Source organism: Hoplias malabaricus, chromosome 8, assembly GCF_029633855.1.
Source record: "Hoplias malabaricus isolate fHopMal1 chromosome 8, fHopMal1.hap1, whole genome shotgun sequence".
NCBI lineage: Eukaryota > Metazoa > Chordata > Actinopteri > Characiformes > Erythrinidae > Hoplias > Hoplias malabaricus.
In genome coordinates this window covers 29,419,903-29,446,660 of record NC_089807.1, presented here as the reverse complement: position 1 = coordinate 29,446,660, position 26,758 = coordinate 29,419,903, and the positions used below count along the sequence as shown (strand labels likewise).

At 39.1% G+C, this 26,758-nt stretch overlaps 1 protein-coding gene across 1 annotated transcript in view; it reads right to left on the bottom strand.

Moving 5' to 3' along the window:
* The window catches only part of csmd1a (CUB and Sushi multiple domains 1a), a 603,150-nt gene that overhangs the window by 130,974 nt on the left and 445,418 nt on the right, over nucleotides 1-26,758 (bottom strand). Inside the window, exons 26-30 of the mRNA XM_066678438.1 lie at nucleotides 23,605-23,807; nucleotides 22,941-23,132; nucleotides 19,848-19,986; nucleotides 17,896-18,083; nucleotides 8,713-8,907 (exon numbers count right to left, since the gene is read on the bottom strand). Coding sequence (XP_066534535.1) covers nucleotides 8,713-8,907; nucleotides 17,896-18,083; nucleotides 19,848-19,986; nucleotides 22,941-23,132; nucleotides 23,605-23,807 — 917 coding nt within the window. The remainder of the gene's footprint in view (nucleotides 1-8,712; nucleotides 8,908-17,895; nucleotides 18,084-19,847; nucleotides 19,987-22,940; nucleotides 23,133-23,604; nucleotides 23,808-26,758) is intronic.

Here is a 26,758-nt window from a genome sequence, read left to right as displayed (position 1 = left end):
TAACATTCAAATGGAGTCCCTCCTTGTCTCCCTCTTCCTGATCTGCATATCCGCCACAAGACTGCCTGCCTTCTCTGCCACTCTGAGTTCTTGAGTGGGGGTGGGGAGTGGGGGCTATGTCTCTTAAAGCAATGCTGCATCTGTCCGCTCAAATACAGCGACCCAACTTACACAATGCTTCTGTGTTATGCTAAATCTGAAACCATCCTTTGAAGCTAAGGGGAGTTAAAAAGAAGTGCTTCTGTCTACCCAATATCCAATATGAGGCTTAAAACAAAATCAATAATGAAAGACAGCAGAAAACCTATTTCCATTCAAGAGAACTGGAGTGTGGTTAGAAATAGGGCAAGGCTACAGCTGGACCAAACGTTTGGTGGCCCAACTTTCACTCTGCTTTGTGTCATGCTAAAGCTTAGCTATTCTTTTAAGCAAATAAAAGTTTAAAAAGTCCCTCAGTATATGATATAAGGCTTAATATACTAGTATATATTAAGTATATAAAATATACTAAAGACAGAGGAAACCCATCTCAGTAAGAACAAAGTGATTAAAGTCACATCAAACTAGAAAACTGAAGTTGTAGTCACTGAAAACCTCATAAAAAAAAGACCAATCTTCCACCATGTTTTAATGTTAATCTAAAGCTGAGCCATTCATTTCAAAGCAAGTTTTTTTTTTTTTTAAAGATAGTTGAATATAACAAAATTGTATATATGGTTTGTACAAAGATCTGCCAACACTTTAAAATGACCTCCTTTCTACACTCATTGTCCATTTTAGCAACTCTACTGATCAGCAGTGCAGCAGGTAGTGTCACAGTGACACAGCTCTAGGGACCTGGAGGTTGTGGGTTTGATTCCCGCTCCGGGTGACTGTCTGGGAGGAGTTGGTGTGTTCTCCCTGTGTCTGTGTGGGTTTCCTCCTGGTGCTCCGGTGGATTGGCGACTCAAAAGTGTCTGTAGGTGTGAATGTGTGAGTGAATGTGTGTGTGTGTGTTGCCCTGTGAAGGACTGGCGCCCCCTCCAGGGTGTATTCCTGCCTTGTGCCCAATGATTCCAGGTAGGCTCTGGACCCACCGTGACCCTCAATTGGATAAGCGGTAACAGATAATGGATGGATGGATTTTGGTCTACAGTGCTGGTATAATAACAGGACTTGTAATTTTCATTTCAAAGTTGTACACAATTATTTTGCTAAAGCTGAACAACAACACTAAAATCAATCATTTTCAAAAGACTTTACTGTGGAAATCTGTGGCATAAACCCATTTATTGTAATAAATTCAACTCAAATTAATGTTTTTTTCACAATCAGTTGTTGCTATTCCTGTAGATAATAGCAGGTGCAGCGGTGCAAGTAATGCATAATTTGCGCAGGATCCTTCTGGAACATGATCCAGAGTGCATGCGTTCTGGAAACTATTTACATGGATCAGGCACCACTGTGGTTTTATATAGAAAAATGCTGTATCCTTTGGAAACTGGTCTAATGTGTTTATAAATCCCCAGTGTCAGTAACTGGTTTAGTCCGGTATGCTAGGTGTTTTCTCTCTGCTCATGGGCAGGAAATATCTGTCGATTATTTATTTGGACTTTTTTTGCTCTATTCCTATTCCATAGGTGGGTAATATTGACCTGTTTTTGCTGTTTTTGATAAGGTTGAAATTTCTCCAAACTTCAGGAGTTTGCTAACTGTATAACCAAAAATTTCTGGGGTAAATCTACTTAAATCTATTTTAACAATCTATTTTACTATATTTTCTAATATGCAGGAATTGTGCTGAATCATGGATGAAATGGAGGGAAGGGAAACACACTGTGCTGGATCTACTCCTGTAGGTGACACACACACTTCCTGAAAAGGGCCCAAATCATAAAATGTACTTTATAAAAAGTGGCAGAGAATTTGATTACACTGCCAATGAAACACAGGTTTTCTTCACATTCTCGTAGTTGTCCATGTATCTCCTCTGTCCCAGCAGGGAATCTTTTTATATGCCCTTTTACTCAGAAAAGGAAATCTTGACACCCACCCATCAACAGCCACCCATCTAATCCCCCTTGGGTTTAAGCTGTCTGTCTAGGAGTGCGCACCTCTGGTGAAAGTGGCAAAACAAGCCATTTAGCTCATTAGCTCTATTCCTCTAAGCTACCACAATTGATAAAGGAAGGCCATTGTGACTGGACATAAAAGCCCAGTGAACCACCAATGCTCTCTTGACTCGGTCATCCCTACCTACACCTCTCCATTAGAAAGCTGTGAAGAGGCGGTACATCAGCATGGCTTAAAGAATTAACCTCCATCTCCAAATCAATGAACCGCAGCTGCCGCAGGCTTTTTCCTTTAGCGTCCACCAGACAACAGGCCAAATCTATATAAAGCTTGGCAGAAACCTGCGCATCCAAAATTTCTACTGAAACAAAGTGTAAAAATGACGCTCCTTGCCCTTTGCTGCAGTAACAGCATCTACTCTTCTGGGAAGGCTTTACACTAGCTGTTGGAACATTTCTGTGAGGATCTGATTGCATTAGTGAGGTCAGATACTGATGCTGGATGATTAGCTCTTGATCACAAAATCCTCTACAGTTCATCCCAAAGGAATTAAGTGGTGCTCTATCACTGCAGAGAGCACAGTTCCACTGCTGTACAGCCCAATGCAAGTAGGATTTATACCCCTCTAGTTGATGCCTGGCACTGAGCATGGCGAATTGTGGCTAATGTGCAGCTGCTCCAAAGCATTACATTAGATTTTTGTGTAGGACTGGAACTAACGCTTATTTTGATGATAGACTTATCTGTTGATTTATTATTATTGTAATTATTGTTGTATTTATATATAATTAAGCTTTAAGGGAGGCAAGCTTTAAGGTGGAATTGGGCAGTGCCTAGAATTCCTTGTTTTTGTACGAGACATGTTATTTGCTGTTAAAAATGTACAACACCACTAAATCCATCATATTTCTACATAATTTTGGAGTTACACAGCATTCTCTAAAGATACGTTTTAGAGCCAAAAAGTACCCCAACATCCATCCATCCATTATCGGTAAGCGCTTATCCAATTCAGGGTCACGGTGGGTCCAGAGCTTACCTGGAATCATTGGGTGCAAGGCGGGAATACATCCTGAAGGGGGCGCGAGTTCTTCACAGGGCAACACACACACCTACGGTCACTTTTGAGTCACCAATCAACCTACCAACGTGTGTTTTTGGACTGTGGGAGGAAAGTGCCCCAACATTTTAAATATTATGTTACAAAACAAGATTTTATTTGTATTTTTTTTCTGTGATAAATCAAATAAATGCAAATTTATTCTAAAAAGTTCTCACCAGGTTGGGATTCCATAGTGCTTCTTCAGGCTGGAGCACTGATACTCTTGACTGGCATTCTCTCCCCCATTTAAACACCCTGCAAGTGACCAATCACGGGCGCTAGAAGCTCCGGAATGCTGCATTACCATTCCTCAGGAAACTAAGGCATGTTTTCAGTAGTGTATCGAGCGAGTAAATACGAGTTTCACAGATGTTTTAGGAGCTTTCACAGGTTCAGCGCCTCTCCTCAGACTGTCAAGTGATTTTACAGTGATTTAAAAGGCAAAGTTTTAAAGGCTATTGTGTTCAAGATGTAAACTGTTAATACAGAGCAGTGTATATGCAGACACTTAAAAATGGGATTGCTGGTAGTTGGATTAATTATTAAAAATGGGTTTTGGGCTTGAGGACTATTTAACAACAACAGTTGATGCTATGAAGTTATTTAATATTTATTATAGGGACTATCCGTGCAAGAAACTGATTTAATGATGTATCAAGAATGAAATTTGAATTATTTTGACCAATTGATGCAGCCCTTTTTTTTTTTTTTTTTGGTGTCCCTGTCTGAAGGTGTGCAGGTTAGTGTGACTGATGTCACTAATAATAAAAGGTACCTACAAATATCAGGTAAGGATAAAAGCCTGCAAGACTTGGACAAGGATGAGAATGTGTCCTTTGCTTGGTAAAAAAAATAAAAAATAAAAAAAATACATTATGCAGACTACCGTAAAGGAATGCCATGAACCTAAGCCTAAGCACTGCATGGAGTGATGACTGGGTTCAACTGATGTGAAAATGTTTTTTTCCTCTCAAATGAGTACACTTAAAATACCCGTATAATCCATTTACTTCCAGAAGTGCAAGCCCACTGCACACACTGTCCAGAGGAAAAAATCAATCCAACACTGCACTCCAATATCATTACACTCTGTGTGACTTTATTGACACTCATAACACCTGTGATCGTGCTGGTGAGTAGGCTGAGATGAGCTGGTTTAGCACAGCAGTTTGCAACAAAAACGTCATTAAGCCTTTTATTTAGTGGAATGTTACACTAATATTCTTGTTTTACTCACCAGTACACTGTGTCAAGAAGTGACCGCCTGCTTATCCAACATTTATCTTATGAAACAAGAGGCTTCACACTAGCTATTTGAACACAGCTGTATGAATCAGACTGCATTTAGCCTGGAGAACATTAGTGAGGTCAGTAACTGATGTCCGACTATTAGGATCCAGTTATTCCAAAGGTATCGGAGGGTCATCACTCCACAGAACGCTGTCCTTCTGTTCCACAGGTCAACTCTCGAGACGATAAATTTCCCTCTCCTGTCTAATTTAATTTCATGGTTTTCTGTGAAATATATAAGCTGTGTGTGCACAACTGTGAACAACTTTGTAAACACAATGTGTGTAAATGAATTTGTATTTAATACTAATAACATGTATCATCAAACCCTTGAACATTCACTGAAACAGGTGTAAACAGATGTAAATCATGAATGCTCCAACCATGACATAAATTTAAATATAAATGTGATGTAGTATGCAAATATTCATTTATTAATTCATCCTTTTCAACTGCTTCATTCTGATTAGGGTCATGGAAGGTCCAGAGCATGATATGCCATCATGGATAGAAATATTTACATCCTTAGATTGGGAAAATTCCACCATTTTAAGATGCAGATATTGTAAATGTAAGAGTTCAGTTGCACACTCAGAGCTAGTAAAATCTCCAGGGAAATCACTGCCAGTATAAGGGGATGCTCTGTAGCAGCTGTAAGTGAGTCTAAGGTCACCATGACCAAATACCAAGTGTCAGATGGGGGAGCCTAGCATTGGGTTATGCAGCTGTGGAACTGTGCCCTGGAGTAATGAAGTTCCATTCCATTCCTCAGGGATGAGATGGAGTGATGTTTATGATCCAGAACTAATCATCCAACATCAGCACCTCATCTCACTAATGCTCTCATCTTCATTTATGTGCACTTTATAGTGTGTAAAGTCAACTAAATCTTGTCTACATGTTGACAAAAGCTCTGTGATATCTGACTGAAAGCTGGTTTGCAATTAAATGAAAATTTATTTGTCTATTAAATGTCAAAAATGGACCGCCCAGACAAAGTGTTACCAAACACTGTAATGAAATAAGATGCACAGATGGAAAACCAATGTGGCTTTGTTCTTATCCTCTCAACAGTCTTACCACCCCATAGCAGACCTTGTCTCATTGTTGAATTTGTACTGAATAGAAGCCATAAAAACAGTTTAAGCACAAGCTTATGGGTTTTTTAAACTGACAATTCACATCAAATCAAGCCTTTTTCGGTGCCACAAATGATTATGTGCTAGCTCCTTCATGAATGATGCATACTGTACAGTATGACACAACAGCAATCGTTTGCCCAGAAAGCTCAGCTCAGCTCATAAACAGCATCCTGTGGATGAAAATACGTCTCGGCCACAGTGACGACATGAGCAGGAAGTCCGGGGACGGCAAGGTGCCAAGCACTCCATCAGTGAGGACAACTGCACAAGTGCTGGCGGAGTGTACAAATGAGGCAGAGCCTTGGAAAAGCATTGGCATCGCGGCATTGTCAAAAGAGGTCAACTTAGTAGCTGCCCGCTGGAATCCGCCCTAGTTGACCGTCAGATTGGGGTCAATGGTGTTCACAATGCTAAATATATTAGCACCGTGGCTCTGTGTAGAGCAACATAACCCTGTTGTGGTCTCCAAAGACACCGGGTTTATGAGGTAAGTAGAGTACACAGCAGGGTAACAGGAGCTTGCTGTGAGGGTTAGAATATTGCCACTGATATACAGTGAACTGTTCAAAGCATATTTTAAGTGGGCAGATATACAGCCCCAGCCATACATACAAAGGACAACATACAAAATATTTAATTTAATATTGATACCTATACCTTGTACCCATCTCTTTTCTGAATATCTCACTCCCTCTAAATTATGCGTACATGTGTTTATTTTCCTGATATTGTAAAGTGATATTGGGTTTGTAAAGGGTGCTATATAATGTAAGATTATTATTATTATTATTATTATTAATATCAACATTATTATTGACAATGTCTTTATGCAGCTAGCCAGGTGTTTCCAACTGTCTTTTTCAGTGGAGCCTACCCCGAACCTTTGAGCTGTGTGACTGTGACAGTACCTGGTAACCGAATTGGATGTTAACATTCTCCTACAAGGGTGCTGAGCTTTCCAGAGGCTTTGTAGGAGTGTAGTGGTCTTGGTGGAAACTTGAGTAAGCCTTTAACTCTCCAAGTTTCAGCATTAGGTGATTATGAGGCCTAACTAACAGATGGGAATATGATCTGCCACAAACCTGCCTGATCCCATTTCTAAGTTTGATTGCACTGCTTAACATTACCAGCTGTCTTATACGTCTGTGATTGCAGCATTAGTGGCTGTGAAGCAAAATCTAATTTAGTAATTCAATAAATCATTGAATTAGCTTCCTTTCTTGTGTTTAATGGTTTGTTAGCTTTATCAAACACAGTGGTATAGTAATATAAGTTAGGAAAACAATTGTGTTTTTCATAAAACCAAAGTCAAACGCTGTACTCAATATATATGGCAAATACTGGTGAAAATACACCGTAGGTAGTGCATATAAAAGACACAAGCATATAAAAGGTTGGGTCTCTGCAACAAAGGAGCTTCTTATAGGCTTCTTCTGGTGTGTTTGTGTGTGTGGGCATTGGGCTGTAAAAGCAGCTGAGCAGAGGATTGATCTGGAATACCTTAGACTGTTTGATACTAACTCTGTTTTGTGAGAGAAAAGGAAAAAAAAGTAAGGGAAAGGGACAGAGTGCGTCAGAGAAAGTACAGGGTAAGAACCAAGAATGGAGGATAAGCGTTGAGATAATGTGTGAGAAAGAGAGAGAAAGGGAGAGAGAGGGATAGATGGAGAAAGGGAGTCACTTCTGAGTGTCACTTGTCACCTCTCAAGCTGTCCCACCTGTCAATAGGGCACAAAAGAGCTCGGCCCCAAGCTTTTCAAGACCCTCGTCTGGCTCCCCCTGTGAGAGCCAACAGAGGTACGCGCCAGTGAATATCGCTATTGGCACAGTGGAAGAGGAGAACAATGCATGGAACAAAGGGCTAAATCAATTAACTCTCAGGATGGCAAAAACAAACGAAAACAAATACTGTCTTTGATAAGAAGGCTGCTGTGGGCTCCTCCGGATGACGGAGCGCTTAATCAAATTAGCGGGAGTCGATGCGTCGCATCTGACTCGACCTAATGAAAGGACGCAAAAATTAAGGTGGATCAAAGAGCTCAACACTCAAAAAGTTTCTGAAAGAATGAAGGTCTAAAGTGGGTGAACTGGAGTTGCACTTGTAATAATCTATATGTCATCAAACACCTTGTTTTTTACTCATCGGCCACTTTATTAGAAAAAACCCTGCCTTGTACTTTCAATCACTGACCACATTATGTGCTCCTAAGGGCTTCCTGAGGTGATGCATCTCCACTTCTTTATGGGTTCTTTTTATCTTTAAAAAGCTTTTCATAATAAAATATACAGATCTAAAAGAATTCTGAAAAAGTCACCACATAAACGTAAGCATAAAATAGTTCACCACAGCAGAGATGTCACACACGTAACACACAGATGTGTCAGATTTGCAACTAGCATTTATGACAGAAATAAACAATGGTTATAATAGGACAAAAATGTTTTAAGAAAGCTGAGGGCAGTCAGACAAGAAACACCATAAAAAATGGGCCATAAATACTAGATGATCTACAACCAAAGAACAATGAAGACCAAGAACATTTTGTTGATTTTAAGAATCACAATTCATTTAATGTAATGTAATTAGATTAATGTGGCTGTGTGCAGCTATGTGGAGTAAACTCACTAACGCCTCAAAATGTCTCCCCAGCACAAAAACACACACTCACGCAAAATAAGACAAACTCAGCAGTCCTGCTCTCTGTGTGAGATATAATACGTGTGTAGTTGTTGCAAAGTTCTGAGCTGTCCTGCTGAACTTGTAAACTAACCAAAGTAGAGTTGGGGCGCTGGCCAATGCGCATGGTGTTGTGCCAAACACAGCCCCAGAAACACACAAAAACGGAGCGTGTTCCAGGCGCGTTTCAACATTAGGAGTCAGTCAATCAGTAAATCAAAAATGCCCCTTCTAGGCCGGCCCGGTAGGCGGTCCGGCAAAAACACTGATTTCACGTGGCCTTTTGCTCTTTTGACTGTGGAAAATCGGTCCTGCCGAAAGTTAAATATGCCAAAAAGTTAGATATGCACTGCCTGTCTGGATTAGGCATAATTTTATGCCTGAAAGCTTGAGCTACACGTGTTTCTGATGAAGTGGCGAGGAAGTGTCTTAAGTAGCAAAAGTCTTACCTTTACAAGTTGGAAGAGCTTTGTCCCACACAGGTTTTCCGTCAGCTCCAATGATGCAGGTGAGAGTGGGTGGCCCCACTGTGGTGTATCCTGAGTCACACTGATACGTCACGGTGGATGCGAGTTTGTAGTCTAATCCCAGCCGTGTTCCATTCATGATGTTTCCAGGGTCGAAGCATGCTTCCCTGGGCTTCTCTGCAAGTGCAAGTAGGAGACGACACAAAGCAACGTAAGTGAATAATTGTGCCAACGTAATCAGCTTTCAAAGAGTATTGGTGAGATCCATTAAGAGCACTTACAAGAAATAATCACCAGCACAGACTTTATAGCACATCGCCCACTCACATGCTCCTGCTCTCCTCTGGTCGAGCAGTATGAGTGCAGGAAAAAAAGTTATGGCACTAATACCTGTAATTCAATTAAAGCCTGCTTTGATCCTGAATAGCGCTGATCAGACCCTGCTAGAGTCACTGCTAGAGTTAACCCTCTAATGTACACCCCAGAGGCCGATAGAGACAGAGAAACTGTGTAGGAGAGAGACTAAAAAAAAAGATACAGTGATAAGTATGTTAACGAGAATGAAATGGAAAAAGTAAAAGTAAAGGGAAAAAAGAAGGCTTAAGATATGAATTAACAAATATAAATGGAGGGAAATAGAAAAGGGAACAGAGGACAGAAACAAAAACAGAAGTAAAAAATATGAGGAGAATAAAACAAGAGCAAAGAGACACTAAGCAAGCCTATTTTTGCCGGACCACCATTGGCCATATAGCCATAGTCACAGAGGTGTTTCTAGAATTTCAAAAATAGGAAAGCCCAAAATACATACCCTTGTCATTGGAAGATCTGGAGAAGCTTTAGGGCTTCATATCAATGTCTTTGTCTTTATTTTAAGAGTTACAATTAATTATTTATTCAATGCACGTGAAGTTTAACGTGCAGCTATTTGTAGTTTTGTAAACACACTAATGCCACAAAATGTCTCCCCACCACAAAGACACACACAGACACACACACACACACACATAAAATAAGACAAATTCAGCAGTCCTGCTCTCTGTGTGAGATTGAGATATAATACGTGTGTAAATGTTGCAGACTTCCGAGCTGTCCTGCTGAGCTTGTAAACTAACCAATGCTGAGCAGAAGCTCTGGCAAATGTGCACGGTGTCACGCCAAACACAGCCCCAGAAACACACACAAACCAAGCATGTTCCTGTCTTATTATCCAGCTACAGATCACGCTGAAGAACCTACTGTTCTTTGGTTCCAGTTGGGAACAAACTTTTCAGGTTCATAAACCAGTTTATGTTGATGGAAACACGCAGAGCGGTTCCAGATTTAGTTCACAAACTGAATGTGAAATCTAGTTGGACTAACATCGGACAGTGTAGTAGCGCCACCTTCTCTCTGTGAAATATGGCTGAACTAACAGTTCCTACTCGCGAATACGCGTTTCAACATTAGCGGTCAGTCAGTCAGTAAGGGAAGGCGGTCAGTAAGCCGGTAGGGGACAGGCAAAAAAAAAAAAAAAAAAAGCTAAAAAAAAGTACAGATAAAAAGGTATGAGACAAAGAAGGAAAGAAAGGACATAAGGAAGACAATGATTTAAGAATGAAAGAGAAAGATTAGTCAGAAGCAGGAAGAATAAATTGGTCAGAGACAGATAAAAGAAAAAACAAGGAGAGAGAAGAAAAATAAAGGGATGAGGCAAGGCTGAAAAAAGAACAGGGAAAGGTGAAGAGGTTAGGGTAAAAAAAGGAAGGAAAGAGCAATGCGAAAATGAGAAAATAGGCATGAGTACAGAGAGAGAGAGAGAGAGAGAGAGAGAGAGAGAGAGTTATATGCGAGGAACTAGATCCAGAGGGGTGTACAGCAGGAAAAATAGCTTTAGGCCATTTGTGCATTAGAGAGGGTCCAGCGGTGGTGGAGTGGATGAGGGCAGCAGCAGGCCAGACGCTGTGCTGGGACATGGACAGTGGGGAGAGAGACCTGTTGAGGATGTGCTGAGAGAAGCTGCCAAATGGGATGACAGCTAACAGCCCACTTCTCCCTGTGCCTGGGCTTCAGGGACCACCAAAAGTGGGAGGAGATGTGGAGGGACACAGCATCACTCATTTCTTCACTATAAGGCTATCATCCTCCACTGAGAAAAAAATTAGGAGCTCATGCAGAGTGCGTCATTTCCACCTCACACAGGTATGTATCATAGCTCTTGGAGTTTGTATGAGAGATGTGTATGGTGTGTCCAGTTGCTAAAGTGGAAGTCTACTGATTTTCCAAAATTCCACCATAATTTCTGCATTCTACTACAAACAAAGTTCCCAAATTCAATCACCATTTATGCCTCAGTCACCCAAGTGTAGTCTCCAAATGTAGTCTCTCCCACAAACCATTCTCTCTAACCGGAACCACAGGCTTTGGAAACCACAACAGCAGCGGTAACATTAAACGTTCTTTACCCATTAAATATTGGCATGGTGTTGTTTTTGGAGACTGAACACAGCTCTGTGCAAGAGTTTACATCAGTCGAGTTGTACTGTCCAACTGTCGCTGGAGTTTTGTGTCAGCCACTAATCCAAGGAGCATTTGAACCTTTTCAAAAATACTTGTGTAATTTTACCAGCATGTCTCTCTGGCCAATCAGCACTCTGCAAGGTTTACACATCATATTACATGTATCCTGCTTGTTTAGTAACATGAGTGAGCAGGGATTAGTTAAAGTACCTGGCACCAAATATGCCCGATGGAAAAAAAAGTTAAAAAGAGTAGACACCATGCAGAGGAAATGCGTTATTAATGTCCTCCTTCAAGCATGTTGAGCTGGTAGAATTGTATGACTGACTGACAGGTGGATTTGGGGTGGCAAAACAGGGGAAAATGACCATAATGCTGCATTCAAGTGGTGTCGGTTTTATCAGAAAAACAAGTTTCCCACCAGGAGGCACCACATAAACACCCTCTAAAGTCAGAAGCTAAAGTCAGACACATTGAAATTTTCAATGCCGCATGAACTGCCCAAAATCGTTTTTAAATATCTACAATGAACACATACGTTAATTTGCTATATTTATGTTCAGAAAGACCCTTCTAAAGGCTAAAATCAACATGACATCTTGGGAGCATCCATGTTGTTGTTTTTTTTTAAATATCCCACAAAAACCACATGAATAAGACCAAGTCGGGGGAATGAGTTGGACCATGAAGGAATCCACCAACTGACTTGCATGTGTATGCAGCATAAGACACAAGCTTTGAAGTACTGGGACTGCATTATTTGAAATGACGGCTCTCCATTTGATACCATTAGGATGATTTCGAGTAGCTTTTTTAGGAAAGGCTGCTGCTGCAGAAAAGGGGGAACAAATTACCTATTAATAGTCTTAACTTTAGAAGTAATAATGGATAAGTAGGCCACTTGTGTATGTTTCATTTTGTTTTATTTTACTCTACAATAATTTGATTCAATCTTCAGATAATATTTTACTTTCAGTGCAACAGAGCCATAATTGAGCATTGTGGTGTTAAGAGTATCCAAATTCACAATAGTGTTAGCTTCTTAAATTATCCCTAGAAGGGTGTGTTAAAAAATAATCAGTGCCCTAATTACTATATAGTGCATTACATAGTGAGGAATTTAGGGAATAGGGACCATTTGGAACATGTGGGCCATTTGGGGGCCATTTGTCTCAGTTTACGTATTACAAAATTATGTTGGGGAGAGTCCTCCTGGAGCCCAGTTAGAATGAACTGAAGGCTAATGTGAGTCCATGAGGGCAGTGTGAGAGAATTTTCCAACATGTTGAAATTGCCCTATAGAGGCGGGACTGTACAAAACCTAATGCTGAGGGACAAACCTTCTGGCAAAGCTTGGCTAATACTGTAATAGAAAGAGAGAATAAATATTTCATCCCTTTTCTTTTTGGTGGCGCATAGCCCCATCACCCTAATAAATAAACAGCCTCGTCCAGTCACAAAGTGAGGGTGGAATTTAAGTTTTGAGCATTAACACATTATCAGGGCTCTGTAATTAGTAGGCAGTGTTCTTCTTCCTATCCCGCCCTTAAAGAACAAGAGTGGCTTGAATGAAACTGTTTTGATATTCGTATCTTTTACGCAATAACTTGGCAAATGATTGTGCCAACTGGTGTGTGATGAGCAATAACGGATTGGAGATTGACTTTGATAGAAAAAGACGAAATACACTGGCTAAGTGAGGATATGTATTAAAAGTGGTGAAAAAAGAACATAAAAACAGACAGCCGGAGAAGAGAATGCCCTACTTGCTTGCCATCAAGAGTGTCACATCCCATTCGCCACATCATGGTTACGAGGGCATTAGACTCCGGCTTGGGAAGGAAGAGTTATTTAGTGGCGGCTATCCCTCACCTTTAAGGAGAGCAGGCAAATGGACTGAGGCAGTGCTTGCTTTATGGCTGGTGTGTGAGGAGTAATGAGTTCACAGGGAGCGCAGGAATCAATAGCGTTGCACACTGAGTGTGCAGGAAAGCCGAAAAAAAGAAGAAAGCCTTTGCTTTACAGCAAACAAGACACTGTAAATGCCAGTATTGAGTAATACGCTGGCAGTGTGTTACATTAGGCCTTTAACAAGAAGGTAAAACATAGCCGCTGTTTAAACTGTATATCCAAACCTTTATAGACACCCTTATAATTAGTGAAATCAGCTACTGTAAAACAAATCCTTGGATGACACTGACATACAACTGTGCACACAGAGCCTGTATAATTTCCAAAGAAAAGCATGTAATGAAATGACATGCTCTGGAGCAGATGCATGAGATTAAGGCCACCATGCCCAATGCTGAGTATGGACTAGAGGGGTATGCACTGGGCTATGGAGGAGGTGAACTGTTTTCTGAACAGAGCTACATACCGTATATTTTGGGTGAGATGGAGTGACTTTTTGTGAAACAATCAAGAGCTTCAAAATCAAAATCTCATGTTGCCAATACAAGCCTGGCTGAATACCATCAAATCCTCACAGCATTTTATAACTAGTGTAGACAAAGTTATTGAAGGAAAGGTGTACAAGCTATCTATTAATTCCCTTAATTTCTATGTAGCTGAAATCACTAATTATTTGAGGGTGTCTACACATGTGGACATCTACAGAAGTGTATATTCAGGCAGAGAATTTTAAATAAGAATAATCAAAACACTCAGTTTTTTCTTTTCTTTTCATTCAAACCTCTATTCGGACCCTGTCACTCTTAAGGTTTTTAACAAAGAATGTGAAGAGTTGCATGGGCCAAGCGTGTGATTGCACACAGAGTGCTAGAGAAAAGTTTCATTTTACAAGCATCACAGGCCAGTTTTAGTTCTGGATATTCTTTTTAAAAACTGGCAAGGTCTAGACATGAAACAGTGCAGCTTTTGAAGTCCTGGCATGGAAGACAAAGAAAAGAGATTCTTGTGCTCTATGTTTTATCTTTCAAAAGAAACATGGCCATTACGGAGGGTGGGTGGACCATCCAAGTTAAAAAGCCCCATTACATGTTTTTTGGGTGGTAGATGCTCTGTCTGTTCTGAATTGCTTTGACATTTTGTTAAATACATCCTTTAAAAAAACAGAAACATGCTTTTTGCCCAAGGAAAATTACTAGGTATTCACATAGAAAGGTTAATAATATTGCAAAATCAATGCAAGATATTTGACTTAATATACAATACAAATACAGACACACACACACACACACGTTGCTGTGAAGCCACTTAACAGCATGCTGACTAATGACAGAATGGCTGTTCCTCCACCAAACGTTTAATATGCTATTAAACAGATGCATGGCACTTGCGCACTAACATGAGGCAAATCGCATGATGGCATAAGAAAACCCCACATATTACTTTATGGAATGTCTGTCCGTAATGGCATCTTAAGTATATAAAGCCTAATGAGCCGTGGGCTTTGTAAAGACTCCTCTGACCTCCAAAAGCATCTTTTCTTTTCGTTTAATGGTCACAACAATGAAAAGACAGCTGCAATGGCTGAAAAATCACCTGCTTCCATAAGTACAAAATAAGCATATATGACTTCACTGTCATTATTGTCCGATTTTAGAGTCTCAGTAAATACACTTACTCTTCAGTGCTATTAGAGACAACATATTTGTTGTTAACTGTATTTCTTAATCTAGAGAATTAAGATAATAAGTAATAAGCAATAAACGACAAGCCATATAGGGGAAATTTCAATTCACACTCCAGTCATTCCAACACCATAGGCCAGAGAGAACCATGAAGTTATAGACCTATAATAGTGCACTGCAAGTAATCTAACTGCACTGGCTTGCGCACATCAGGGAAAACAAAAAGTTACATGATGGCATCAGTCCATCACAGGCCAACACACACTCACACATTCACTCAAGTTAAGCAATAACAGCAAAAGTTTGGCTCACGTTTTTAAAAGGCAATGTGACAAATACAGCCTTTATATTTCCAGTGATGAAGCAAATTGGGGGCGGCATGGTGGTGCAGCAGGTAGTGGCGCAGTCACACAGCTCCAGGGGCCTGGAGGTTGTGGGTTCGATTCCCGCTCCGGGTGACTGTCTGTGAGGAATTGGTGTGTTCTCCACGTGGGTTTCCTCCGGGTGCTCTGGATTCCTCCCACAGTCCAAAAACACACGTTACAGGTGGATTGGTGACTCAAAAGTGACCGTAGGTGTGAATGTGTGTGTGTGTGTCTGTGTTGCCCTGTGAAGGACTGCCGCCCCCTCCAGGGTGTTTCCCAGCCTTGCGCCCAATGATTCCAGGTAGGCTCTGGACACACCGCGACCATGAACTGGATAATCACTTACAGATAATGAATGAATGAAGTGAACTTAATTTAAATATATTAATTCAAACTGAGTTGAACCCTAAAAAACTTTAAAGAAACTGTAAAAGCACAGGCATAATAATAATAATAATAATATAAATAATTACAGTATCTAAAGTTACTGTCCCAGCCACCAAGGCACAAATATTTCATCTGCACCTGAATGAAATAACGTCAAGAAATAATATGAGTTAATACATCCAAACTGGAGGCCTCACTCCAGTCCTGATCTCCAATCCCAAAAACACTAACTCTTATATTGAAAGAAATACATTATAGTTTTGCAGGCCTTAATCTCAAATCTTAAAGTTAAATTAAGACCCCATTCTGTTGCTCAAATCCTATCTGGTATGGACACCTATGGAGCAACATCCTTTTCTCAGTTTGTGCTTTTCAAGGTTTGGAGGTCCCTTTGTTGTTTGTATAGGACCCAGACACTTGGCTTTTATTTTTAGCCATTTACAGACAGTGGGCTTTCATAAACACATTAGGCCAGTTTCGAGAAAGCAAACTGACTAGAGAGATAGCAAACGGCGAGGAAACATCCTCAGAATTTTATATGAATGTCACGCTTAAATAACTTACTTCAAAACTGAACGCCATGATTTCCATCCAGAAAACCCACTGTTTAATTTGAAAGCTCTCATTCCAACCCTAGAAAAAATTCACTCCAATTCTGAAGGCCTTAACTTCCACTCTGAAAGCCATCACTCCAGTACTGAAGACTCTCTGCAAGCCTCAAGGCCATCATTCAAATCCTGAAGGTCCACACTGAAACGTTAAAGGTCTTCGTTCAACCCTTAAAAGTCTTCACTCAAATCTTAAAGGCCCTGAATGTCCTCAACTCAATTCTGAAGACCCAAATTCCAATATGGAAGAGACTCAATTCAATCCAAAAAACCCTTATAATTTAAAAGAATGTTTATATATTCCAAAAAAACTTCACACCAATTTTGAAGGCTTTCGTTCTAATCCCCATGCCCCTAACTACAATAAAAAAGTAAAGTAACAGAAGCACAATGAGATTTTTTTCACATAAAGCTTATCAGTCAGTGTTCTGTTTCATAAAATCATAGAAGTCATAAAAACCAGTCAAGTCAGAACACTGTGTTGTCAGCTCCAAATATCCTTCACTAATTTGTTTATTAGCTAGAATATGGACTATTAGAATATATAAAGTGTGTTGTGACAGGTAACATTTAGAACCTCAGAACCGTAAGTTCTCATAACTGAACTCAAGATGAATGAAATACATGTTAATATTACACTTGCTATATGTTTCTACTGTGAGCTGTTCTGAAATAATTTATGCATTGAATTAATTTAATTAAATGTGTATATATTTTCCATCTGAATACATTTTATATAAAATGTATGCAATTCTTTCAGTTGCAACAGTATTCAATGTTGAGAAATCAACATGGTAAGTGCTTTTTTATGTACGTGTAAATTATGTATCTATTCAAATTAGGCAAATTCAACAAATCCCTTTATCAGTTTAATTTGTGTTTAGATTTACTCTGTTGTAAAAAATAAAATTCCATTTATCGGTAACAGTAAACACACTCAGCAAAGTAGTCTTAGTCTTGCTCTAAAAGTCACTACCTGCTAAAACTGCTGATGAATCGCCTTTGAAACAATGCTTAAAAAAACAAAAAAACCCTTTTGATTCCCTAAAGAAATATTTGAAGAACCCACTACTGAAGGGTTTCTTTTTCTTTACGGCTGGCTGTAAATAGTGAAAGTTGTTTCATGAAGTTGTTTGAAACATCTTAACTAATAAGCATAAAGCCTTCTACAACTGCTTCAATACTTGTATGAAATTTAGCAGTAGCCTCTGCTACTGTCTCAACTGTGTGTAAAAAGTTTTGTAAAACAAATCAAACATAATATTATTTATTTATTTATTTATTTATTTGTTTTGTTCTTTGTTCTTTTTTTTTTTTTTTTTACCATTTAGTCATCCCCAATTCCACCCATTTGCTAGGACTCCCCCAATCCTATCACCCTACAAAGCTGGGAACATGTAGCCTGCTCAACACACTTGGAGGAGAATCCTTACTGTCTAGCTCTGTTATTTTAACAGCAGATACACAGGTTGGCTTGCACTATGATGAGTGATGGGCTGAGAGGGAGGGCCATTCTAGAGATCCAGAGAGAGCAAATCCAATCATGTTCTCTTGGACTCCTGACCTCGAATGACTGAGGCATCACCAGGGATCAAACTCAAGATCTCCTGACGACAAAGCCTGTGCTTAGACATTTGAACCACTCCGGTGCCTGCCACATTTATTCTTTTAAGAGTGCAGGGACCGTAGAAGAACTGAGTGTGGGAGACTTGCCTTTGTATTCGATAGCGAATCCAGACATGCCAAGGGACGCATCACTGCGGAAGGCGAGGAAAAGTATATTGCCGCTGCTCTCAATGCGCTCAGGGGCCTGATTTCCCTGCAGGCTGCTGATCAGACGCCCGTTAGAGTCCTCACCCTCATAGATGTGCAGGAAATCGTAGCTGGGCTCCATGTTAAAGCTGATAAAATAAGAACACGGTACATATGGCTGAGCGAAGAAGAACTCTTTTTTTCAGATTAAGAGGACGGCCATGTGTTTTGGGGACTTTTTTTTAAACATATCCGTCAATATTCTACTAATATCTAGATATGGAAGCTACATGATGTTGGAGGAGAAAATACAGCTAATTTGTCAAATTTGTATTTATGACAGATAAGTGGCCACATATCTTATCATCAGCAATGGGAAAAAATCAATTAGGATTAGTCACATATACTTGTACACTCTTAGCATAACGGCATGTTATGTAATGGATATTCATTTATTGCACTGATGCGACAGCTGATGGTGTGTTCACTATGATATACAAAATTCCAAACTAACAAGTGTGGTAAAAGAAAACGTTGAAAAATAGGGCAACTTGCAAAACTCCATCCATAAATTCAGATTTCTTCAAATAATCAGACAGCACAGCCAATATCAAAAGTCTCTTATTCTGACATGGTTTTTATAAGGAGTATAAAAGACATTGCACCATAAAGAAGCCACCAATAGCCCTCAATATTGCAATGCCAAGTTCAGTGGCCCGTTCAGAAATACAGAAAAAAAATGGGGCAGTTTCAGTTTACAAGGGCAGTTCACCCTTGAGCTCAAGGATAAAAGCTTATATGGGTGTCCAAGAATGAAGACTAGTTTATACACATTTATTCACACATGATTGCGCCACTTCATATTTTCTGGCTGGTAAAACCCATGATCCTGTTAAAAGCTTTGAAACAAATAGTTGCTGTGGGGGAGAAAAAAAAGCATCTCTATTTTTTCTACTTTTTATCTATTGAGCACAGCAGCTGTCCTTTACATTATGGGATGCTATAGAAATGCTATAAAGTTAATCTGAAAAAAAAAATAATAAAAATAATATATATATATTTTTATTTTTTTATTTTTTTTACACCAACTTACAATCAAATGGGGACATTTTGGCTTTTCGGTTTTGCATATTTAATTTTTTTTGGACAGCAAGAAAATATCAGTACATTACAATATAGTCTTACACATAATTTATATGTGAACATTATTATGCTCATTATATTATTGTAAATCATTTTAAATATGTAAATATTAACTCAATTTAAATCCTAATCTATCATGGCCTCCCCATTATATAGACTGGTTCATTTAGGCAGTACAAACTGATTCTTTTGTTGCATGTGAGTTGCACTTTGTACATAAAAGAGGACACATGAATAATCACGTTTATGAAGTGTGTTTGCTATACTGCCACTGTCCAATGAAAAACATTTTTGTCAATTTTTAGTTTGTTGCATCATTTGAACACAGCAGCTGTCGTTCACATTTTGAAAAATGTTCATGATGAATGGACCAATAGAAATGCTCCAAAATTTATTGGAATAAAATCTTTTTTAAATTGACTTCCCTTGAAAGTTAAGAAGGTTATTCCCTTCTCCTGTAAACTTACTGCTTTTGGAAAACCACTTTTCATTGGACAGCGAGGGTATTTACGTGAAGCAAATGATTTTTTAAAATGCAATTATGTATTCTGTAAAATGCTTTATGTCTACAGGATTAATAGTAAGCATTATCAAGATTTCCAATTCGTCATAAACCCTTACACATCTTGACCATACAAAGAGACAGTCTAGATCTGGATGTAGTGTTAGTATGTTAGCGTTTGGCCTATCCCTGTGACATACAGCAGTATAACACTTGTGCCATTGGTGGCATTGAATGTTGGCCCTCCGACCGTGAGCGAGCGCATTACCTTTTGAAAATTAGAGCGATGACAAAGTCCGAGTTGACTTTTATTCGCCAGTCACACTCCTTTCCTGGCGGGTAGGGCTGAGGATAGTTAGGTGATAGAATTACCCCAGCAGTTCCTGTCACATTGCCTCCGCAGGTAGCTATCACAACAAGGAGAGCGAGGGCAAGAGATAGCTTTAACATCAGACCTTCAATAAACGCACACACACAGACACTCACACACACAGTGACACACACACACGATGAGTAGCATTTGCTGAATTGATTACACAGTGATTACTCTAGGTTCATTATCTGAAGGACAATAACAGTTGAAGGACTCTGGGAACATAAAAAAAAAGGTGGAGATCAATAATGCGATGAATTATCAAGAAGATTTAGTGGCGCTCGGTACAATTATCTGGAAGGATATGTAAATGTCACTTCTCGATCTGGAAAGTAATAATTAATACATCAAACGCAGTGACCTCAGCAATACCGGGCAGACTGGCAGTCGCTAAGCATGAAAACAACCTTGGTGACGAGTGCTTTAATCCTCTAAGATTGGCGGAGAAGTGCAGTACAGTAGCATGGCAACTGGTTTGGGAGACACAGTCTCAATATAGACACTGTTTGATAAATGCGCTTCTAGCTGCATGTATGCTACACAATGCTTTGTCCTGCACAAGGTGGAGGGAAAAAAAGCACAACAGGACAAAGAACAATTAGAGGTCTAGGAGCAGGCAATAGAGAGCACACACTGTAATTTAGAAAACAATAAACTAGCAAGCAGCTTGACTCGCTCTTATAAAGCTGTGTTCTGAGAACTCCTGCAAGATAGTCTACATGCAAGGACAGACTCCACTATCTAAAGTCATATTCTCACATTGCTCTGCAACCTTCAGTCATTGTTTCTATGCTTGACACTTGATTTTTATAGCACCTAATGTAATCATTGAGGTTATTACAGTACTTTGCAAAAGGCAGAAACCATTCTTCAGTAATATACTGTATAATTTCAATCAAATGGAATATTAAGTTATTTCCAAGGTTAGACTTGTTGAAACCCAGAAAATGCAACCAGGACCTCACACTGAACAATTATCTAATGTATAATTGGACACCAAACATAAATGTACTATCCACACCCGAAAAAAAAAAGGAAGGAAAAAACTAAAAACATACATGAGAGAGAGAAAAAAAAAGTAATGGGCATTTTACATTATATGTGACTGTAAAAAAACCTGTACTAAACACAAAAGAAAAATGGCTATCATCATCAAAAAAATCTCAATTTTTCCTACAAACTCAATCAACTGGTATCAACGAATGAATGAAAATGTACACATTCAACAGATAGCTACAAATAATTCATAGGAGAAATGGTATAAAAATTACGGAAAAATAAATCACTACGATTTTGTATAAACAATCATTAATATTAAAATTCACCTCACTATTTTTTCGCAGTGATTCTAATATTTGAAGTACAGGTTTTCAGCTCTACTTCTGGTACCACTCCTGGGTGTGTTATAGAGATTTTCTTTCTCTAACACATCCAGTTCCCCCCTCAGGAAGAGCTTGTTAATTACTTCATTAGTTGGTCAGGTGTGTTGGGAACAAGGGAAGCTCTAAAATGTGCAGAGCAGTGGTACTCTAGGAACAGAAGTGAGAACCACCGCAGTAATTGAGCAACACAAATCAAATTTACATATCTGGACTGGAGCTATGAGGCTAATGGACAACCCTTAATCACAGGGTAAAAATAGCTCTTGGTGACAATTGCCTTAGAACCACAAATATTTAGAAACGTTTCTTCCATGCCAATAAAACAACATTAAGGTAACACCTTATATCTTGATTGTGACATATACAGACAAATATTTACACATGCTTATTCCAAAAGACATCAGCTGCCAAAAAGTCTGCTTATGACAACTTTGATGTCGAGTTGTTTTAACAACTCATATATTGGTTGCGTAATGGCATCTTTCTGGAGTAAGATGACACAGCACCTCAGCAACTGACTTTGTAGCTTTGTTTACTGTCTACAGGAAAACAATATAAACATTTAATGATATCTTTCAAACATTTATACATTTGGTTTATGTAAGTTTCACATAAGATTTAACTGGAAATAACACATAGCTGGAAATTAGCACTGTAACCATTTTGGTTCAGAAGTTTCATATCTGAAGAGCGTTAGCGTTATAGCAGCAGAGTACAGTTATGCTAGCTCTACTTTTACCATTACACTCTCTTGTATGGGATTAAAAACCCAGCGTGACCGTGGCTTATAAGTTACTAGTTTGGAACAAAAAGGTAATTGTTTTAATCCCCTGGTAAACTGGGGCATGGATTGTAAGTGAACATCATGTTCTCTCACTCAGAATCCACAGCTAAGGTACCCTTGAGCAAGGCATCTAACCCCTAACAGTTTCAGGTGTGTGCACAGTCACTGCCACAGATTGGTTAAATTTGGAGGATAAATTTTGTTGTACTGCTTTGCAACAAAAACAAAATGTCTCACATTTAATTTTACAGTACAGTTATTGTAATTAAAGTCTGGGTGACAAACTCACTCACTCTATTTTTTTTAAACTCTCTTACACTTGACACCAAGATAACCACCATCTCACTGTGAAAAAGAAAATTGCAGCTACCCTTTATTTTTGGCAGAAATTCAAACCAAAATAGCTTGAGATGCAATATTTGACATTTTCTCCCTTTAAAAATTAAAAATATTTTCCCTTATGCTGTTATCATTTTTGGAGACACAAGGCTTGTGTCTGACATTAACTATATATAATATATTAATTGTTTATTGATTATTTTGGTCTTTTGCATTCATTCAGATTACTCTTGTGTTAAACCTGCTTGTCAGTCTAATGCCTAAGACCAAAGGAGCCCCAAATGTGCTCCATCTTTACAATGGTCCCAGCTCTATAGACTTCCAATATATGTTATATACATTAGTCTCATAGTGCCAGAGTAAGGCTAAAGAAGTCAATATTAGACACCAAGCTGTCCAACTGCAGACACTACTTTCAACATCATCACAAATAGTTTTATCAAAGAGAACAATAATTTGGAAACACAAGATTATGATACTAACCTATACAGGTGGGAGGGTCAGGCTGCCAGAAGAAGCGATTGTTCAGCTGGACACATGTGATCTCAGAAACTCCCTGCACCTGGTAGCCTGGGTCACACTGGAAAGAGATGGTGTTTCCTGGCTCTCTGCTGTCCCCATAGCGGCTACCATTTTGGGGGGTGCCTGGGTCATTGCAGGTTGTGGCAGTTGTAGCTAAAGTAATGCAGATAAATTTTAGATTAACTTAAGATCAGTGGGGCATACATCTGAGAATAATGTATGGGACAGAGAGAGGGGGAGAGAGAGAGAGAGAGAGAGAGAGAGAGAGGGGGGGGGGGCAGAGAGAGAGAGAGAGAGAGAGACAGAGAGAGAGAGACAGAGAGAGAGAGAGAGAGAGAGAGAGAGATGTTTACTTCTAAATATGGCATGCTGCAAGCCTCACAACTATTCAAATTACAGCAACCATATGCATATGAACTCTGCTCCACATAACAGAGGGAAAAAAAACACAACCACTTATTTCTAGCACTATTTTGATTACATCTTTCATGGTAGCATGACTGAGAAATTAGGGCCTTCTCTGAAGCTGGAAATAAACAGAGCAAGATTGAAGCTGCATCTCTGTGCCTGAGCTGCGAACTACAGAGAGAATTGGGGATATGATGACAGTGAGGGAGTTTCTTACTGGAGAACTGGATGGAGAAGCCTGACTTGCTGATGAAGTAGTCACTGTCGAACTGCAGTGTGAGAATGTTGAAGGTGCTGTGTGTATCCTCAGGCAGCAGGGAGCCGCTCCACTCCTTCAACAGGATCCCGCTCTCCACCGGGCCATCCCACACCTTCAGGATATCGTGGTCCACCTCCGTGTCGAAGACGATGAAGTGGAGGCTTCAGATACCAAAACAGACATTCATTTACCCATTTAATACTCAGTGGCATTTACCTTAAAATGATAAAGCTATTCAAATTTCAAGTTCAGTAAGTAATGCTCCAGACCAGACATCAGTTGGTGCTCCAACTATAGTGTAAATACAATGGAAATTATTTTGACATTGTTAAAGTATATTTTAGTTGAATTTTGACAGTAATAAATATATTCTGATTAAGCATATTCCATCTAGTCATGAAATTATAAAAACAACAAAACAAAAAGTCTTCAGATTAGAATTGTCTAATAAAGAGCATAAGTGCCATTAAATATTTTAATCATTTCACAGCTCTATTAATAACTGAATAATAATCCAGAGCTCAAAAGTCTGACCTCGTACAATAACTGCTGTAAATCTCTTGTTCCAAATGCTGGTTCTGGAATAGCTTTTTTCTGCTCATTTTAGTGTTTTCCTAAACTCCCACACTGGAGGAAAAACGGTTTATGATTCAAATGTCTCAAGTGGTTGCACATGAATAAAATGTGTTACATCAACACAAACTGCTGTGTTTCAGTTTACCTCTTTTGGCAGGAATTGTGTTGATGTAACACATTTAATTCATGTGCAACCTCTCAATGCATTTGAATCATGTACATTCAAAACAGCACTTTTTAAAGCTCAGGAAGAGCCTGTAATGTGGCTGATTAGTTGGATCAGACGTGTTGAAGCATGAAAAGTATCATCATATGCAGGAGATGGGTATCTGAAGGACTAGCGCACCCCTGCTGTTTATTCTGACGGCTGTACAGAGGTGGGTAAAAACTGCTGATATTTACTGAAGTACATGTGTCTAAGTAAAGTTTTATTTTTACATTTAAATGCTAATAACTTTATTTTTGTTGAAGCATAATCATTTAAAGAAAATATAACTTCTGTTTTGCAGCTGGTAGTGTCTGAGCTTTTTTGTTAATGGTCACAGATTTTGAGCCACAAATTTTAAGGTTTAATATTTAACTTTTGATTAAGAGAGCATTATTACAGAAGAACAGAATCTGACAAACTGCTGAATTAGATGCTGAACATATTAATACTTTGCCTTGCAGTTAGTACTAAATTTTTTTTTTCATTCTACAGACCACACTTGTCTGGTTCTGATATGTGTGCAGCAGATTGTGTCCGTAAAAACAGTAAGAAACAGTCACGCAACAAGCAGAGCCATGTAACAAAGAGGAATATGTTAAGAAGTTATTTTTAATATTTAATGTGTCCATGACAGCATCCACTCTGTTAAAGGCAATGTCTACGATTGTTTGTTTGCGTTCAGAAGCTCTGTGTCTTTTAAGGTGGTATGGTATGTTTGTATGTGGCTGAAAAGGAACATTTAATGAAGTTTAACTTTTAGTGAATAATTTTAATTTTTTTAATAATTTAATAGTTTGAATTACCACATAAATTAATCTGTTTCTTGGGTTGTTTAGTTGTTTATCACTTTTGGTCTGTGTTTATTTTCATGCAGTAGCTCTCCTGAATTTAGAGTCAGTTCCATCTACAGAAAAATAAGTCAATATTGCCCACTTATGGAGCAAGAAAAGAGCAACATCCACTTCTCAGTTCATGCTTTTCAACATTTGGAGGTCTATTCATTGTCTGATCATGGAGAGAGAAAGCCAGGCATATCGGACAGAGACCCTTGGTTTTTTTTGTTTTTTTTTTAACCAAATTACAGACACTGAGAATTCATACACACATTAGTCTGGCTTCGAAGACACAACCAGCCAGAAAATGGTGAGGAAACATCTCTAGAATTCCAGAATTTTTATATTATTCCAGGTTTTTATATTGCCCTTCAGTTTTTTCCCCTCCCAAAAAAATGGTGGTTGATACCAGGTTGTGCATGGTATGAGCCTAATTTGATTTCTATTTTAACAGTAGTTTGAACTAAAATTGAGAAATTACATTTTTTTTTTTTTACATATTTTGTAATATGAATGATCCCTTCCTTATTCAAATGCATTATGTTATCTCTACTATACAGAAATGGGAATATCAAAAAAACATTTGTACATCTTTTAAAGATAAGCAAAGTTCATTTTTAGAATTTATACTCTAGTTTCTTATGATTAATAGTTCAAACCTTATGTTCCATAATTCAACTGTGTGGCCTGGAATTTAACTCCATGTTGATTTTGCCCACAGAGATTTTCCTGATTTTAAGTCATTCTGCATTCTGGAATTATTTAAGTGGTGTTCTGGGCCCTCTTTCCACATCGTTAAGATGATCTCAGCTCGCACGTGAACAGAGAGAAATACACAAGTGATTTTCACCCCTTCATTCCCCCGCTCTTTCATTGAATGAGGTTGCAGGCTGGGCCACAGAGCCCCTGGGCTATTCGCTTAGGCTTAGCTTTGTGCTGTGCAAAATCACAGCTCCGATTATTTAGATCAAACAAGGCCTCGGCCTGTCCTCACGTCAACAACAGCAAACGTTAGCGGAGCGAAAATGCTGCCGACAAGCCATTCATCAATAGTAGTCACAACAGCGCTAACTGGCCCTTTGGGACGTGTGGGTGGACATCTTTGGGCTCCCTTGGTGGCGGGTGCCAGCACAAACAACAGAGCTCTGTATTCAAAAACTTCAACCAGCCTCAACGTTTTTGTACTGAGATCTAGATGCAGAGTGTGAATTTGAGAAGAGAGAGAGAGATAGAGAGAGAGAGAGAGAGAGAGAGAGAGAGAGAGAGAGAGAGAGAGAGAGAGAGAGAGAGAGAGAACTATTCTGAAATAATGGAGCACATCCAGCAGCGCTGTCAAATCTCACTGCTGCTGCAATCTCTTCTTTAAACTGAATTGGCTTACCTGATGTTCAGCCCCTTTTTGAAAGCCTAATTGGCTTATCTCTGCTTGTGTTCACCATCCCTCCCCCACTACTCTTACCATAATGGACTTGAAGTAACAGATGCCAGCCAGCGG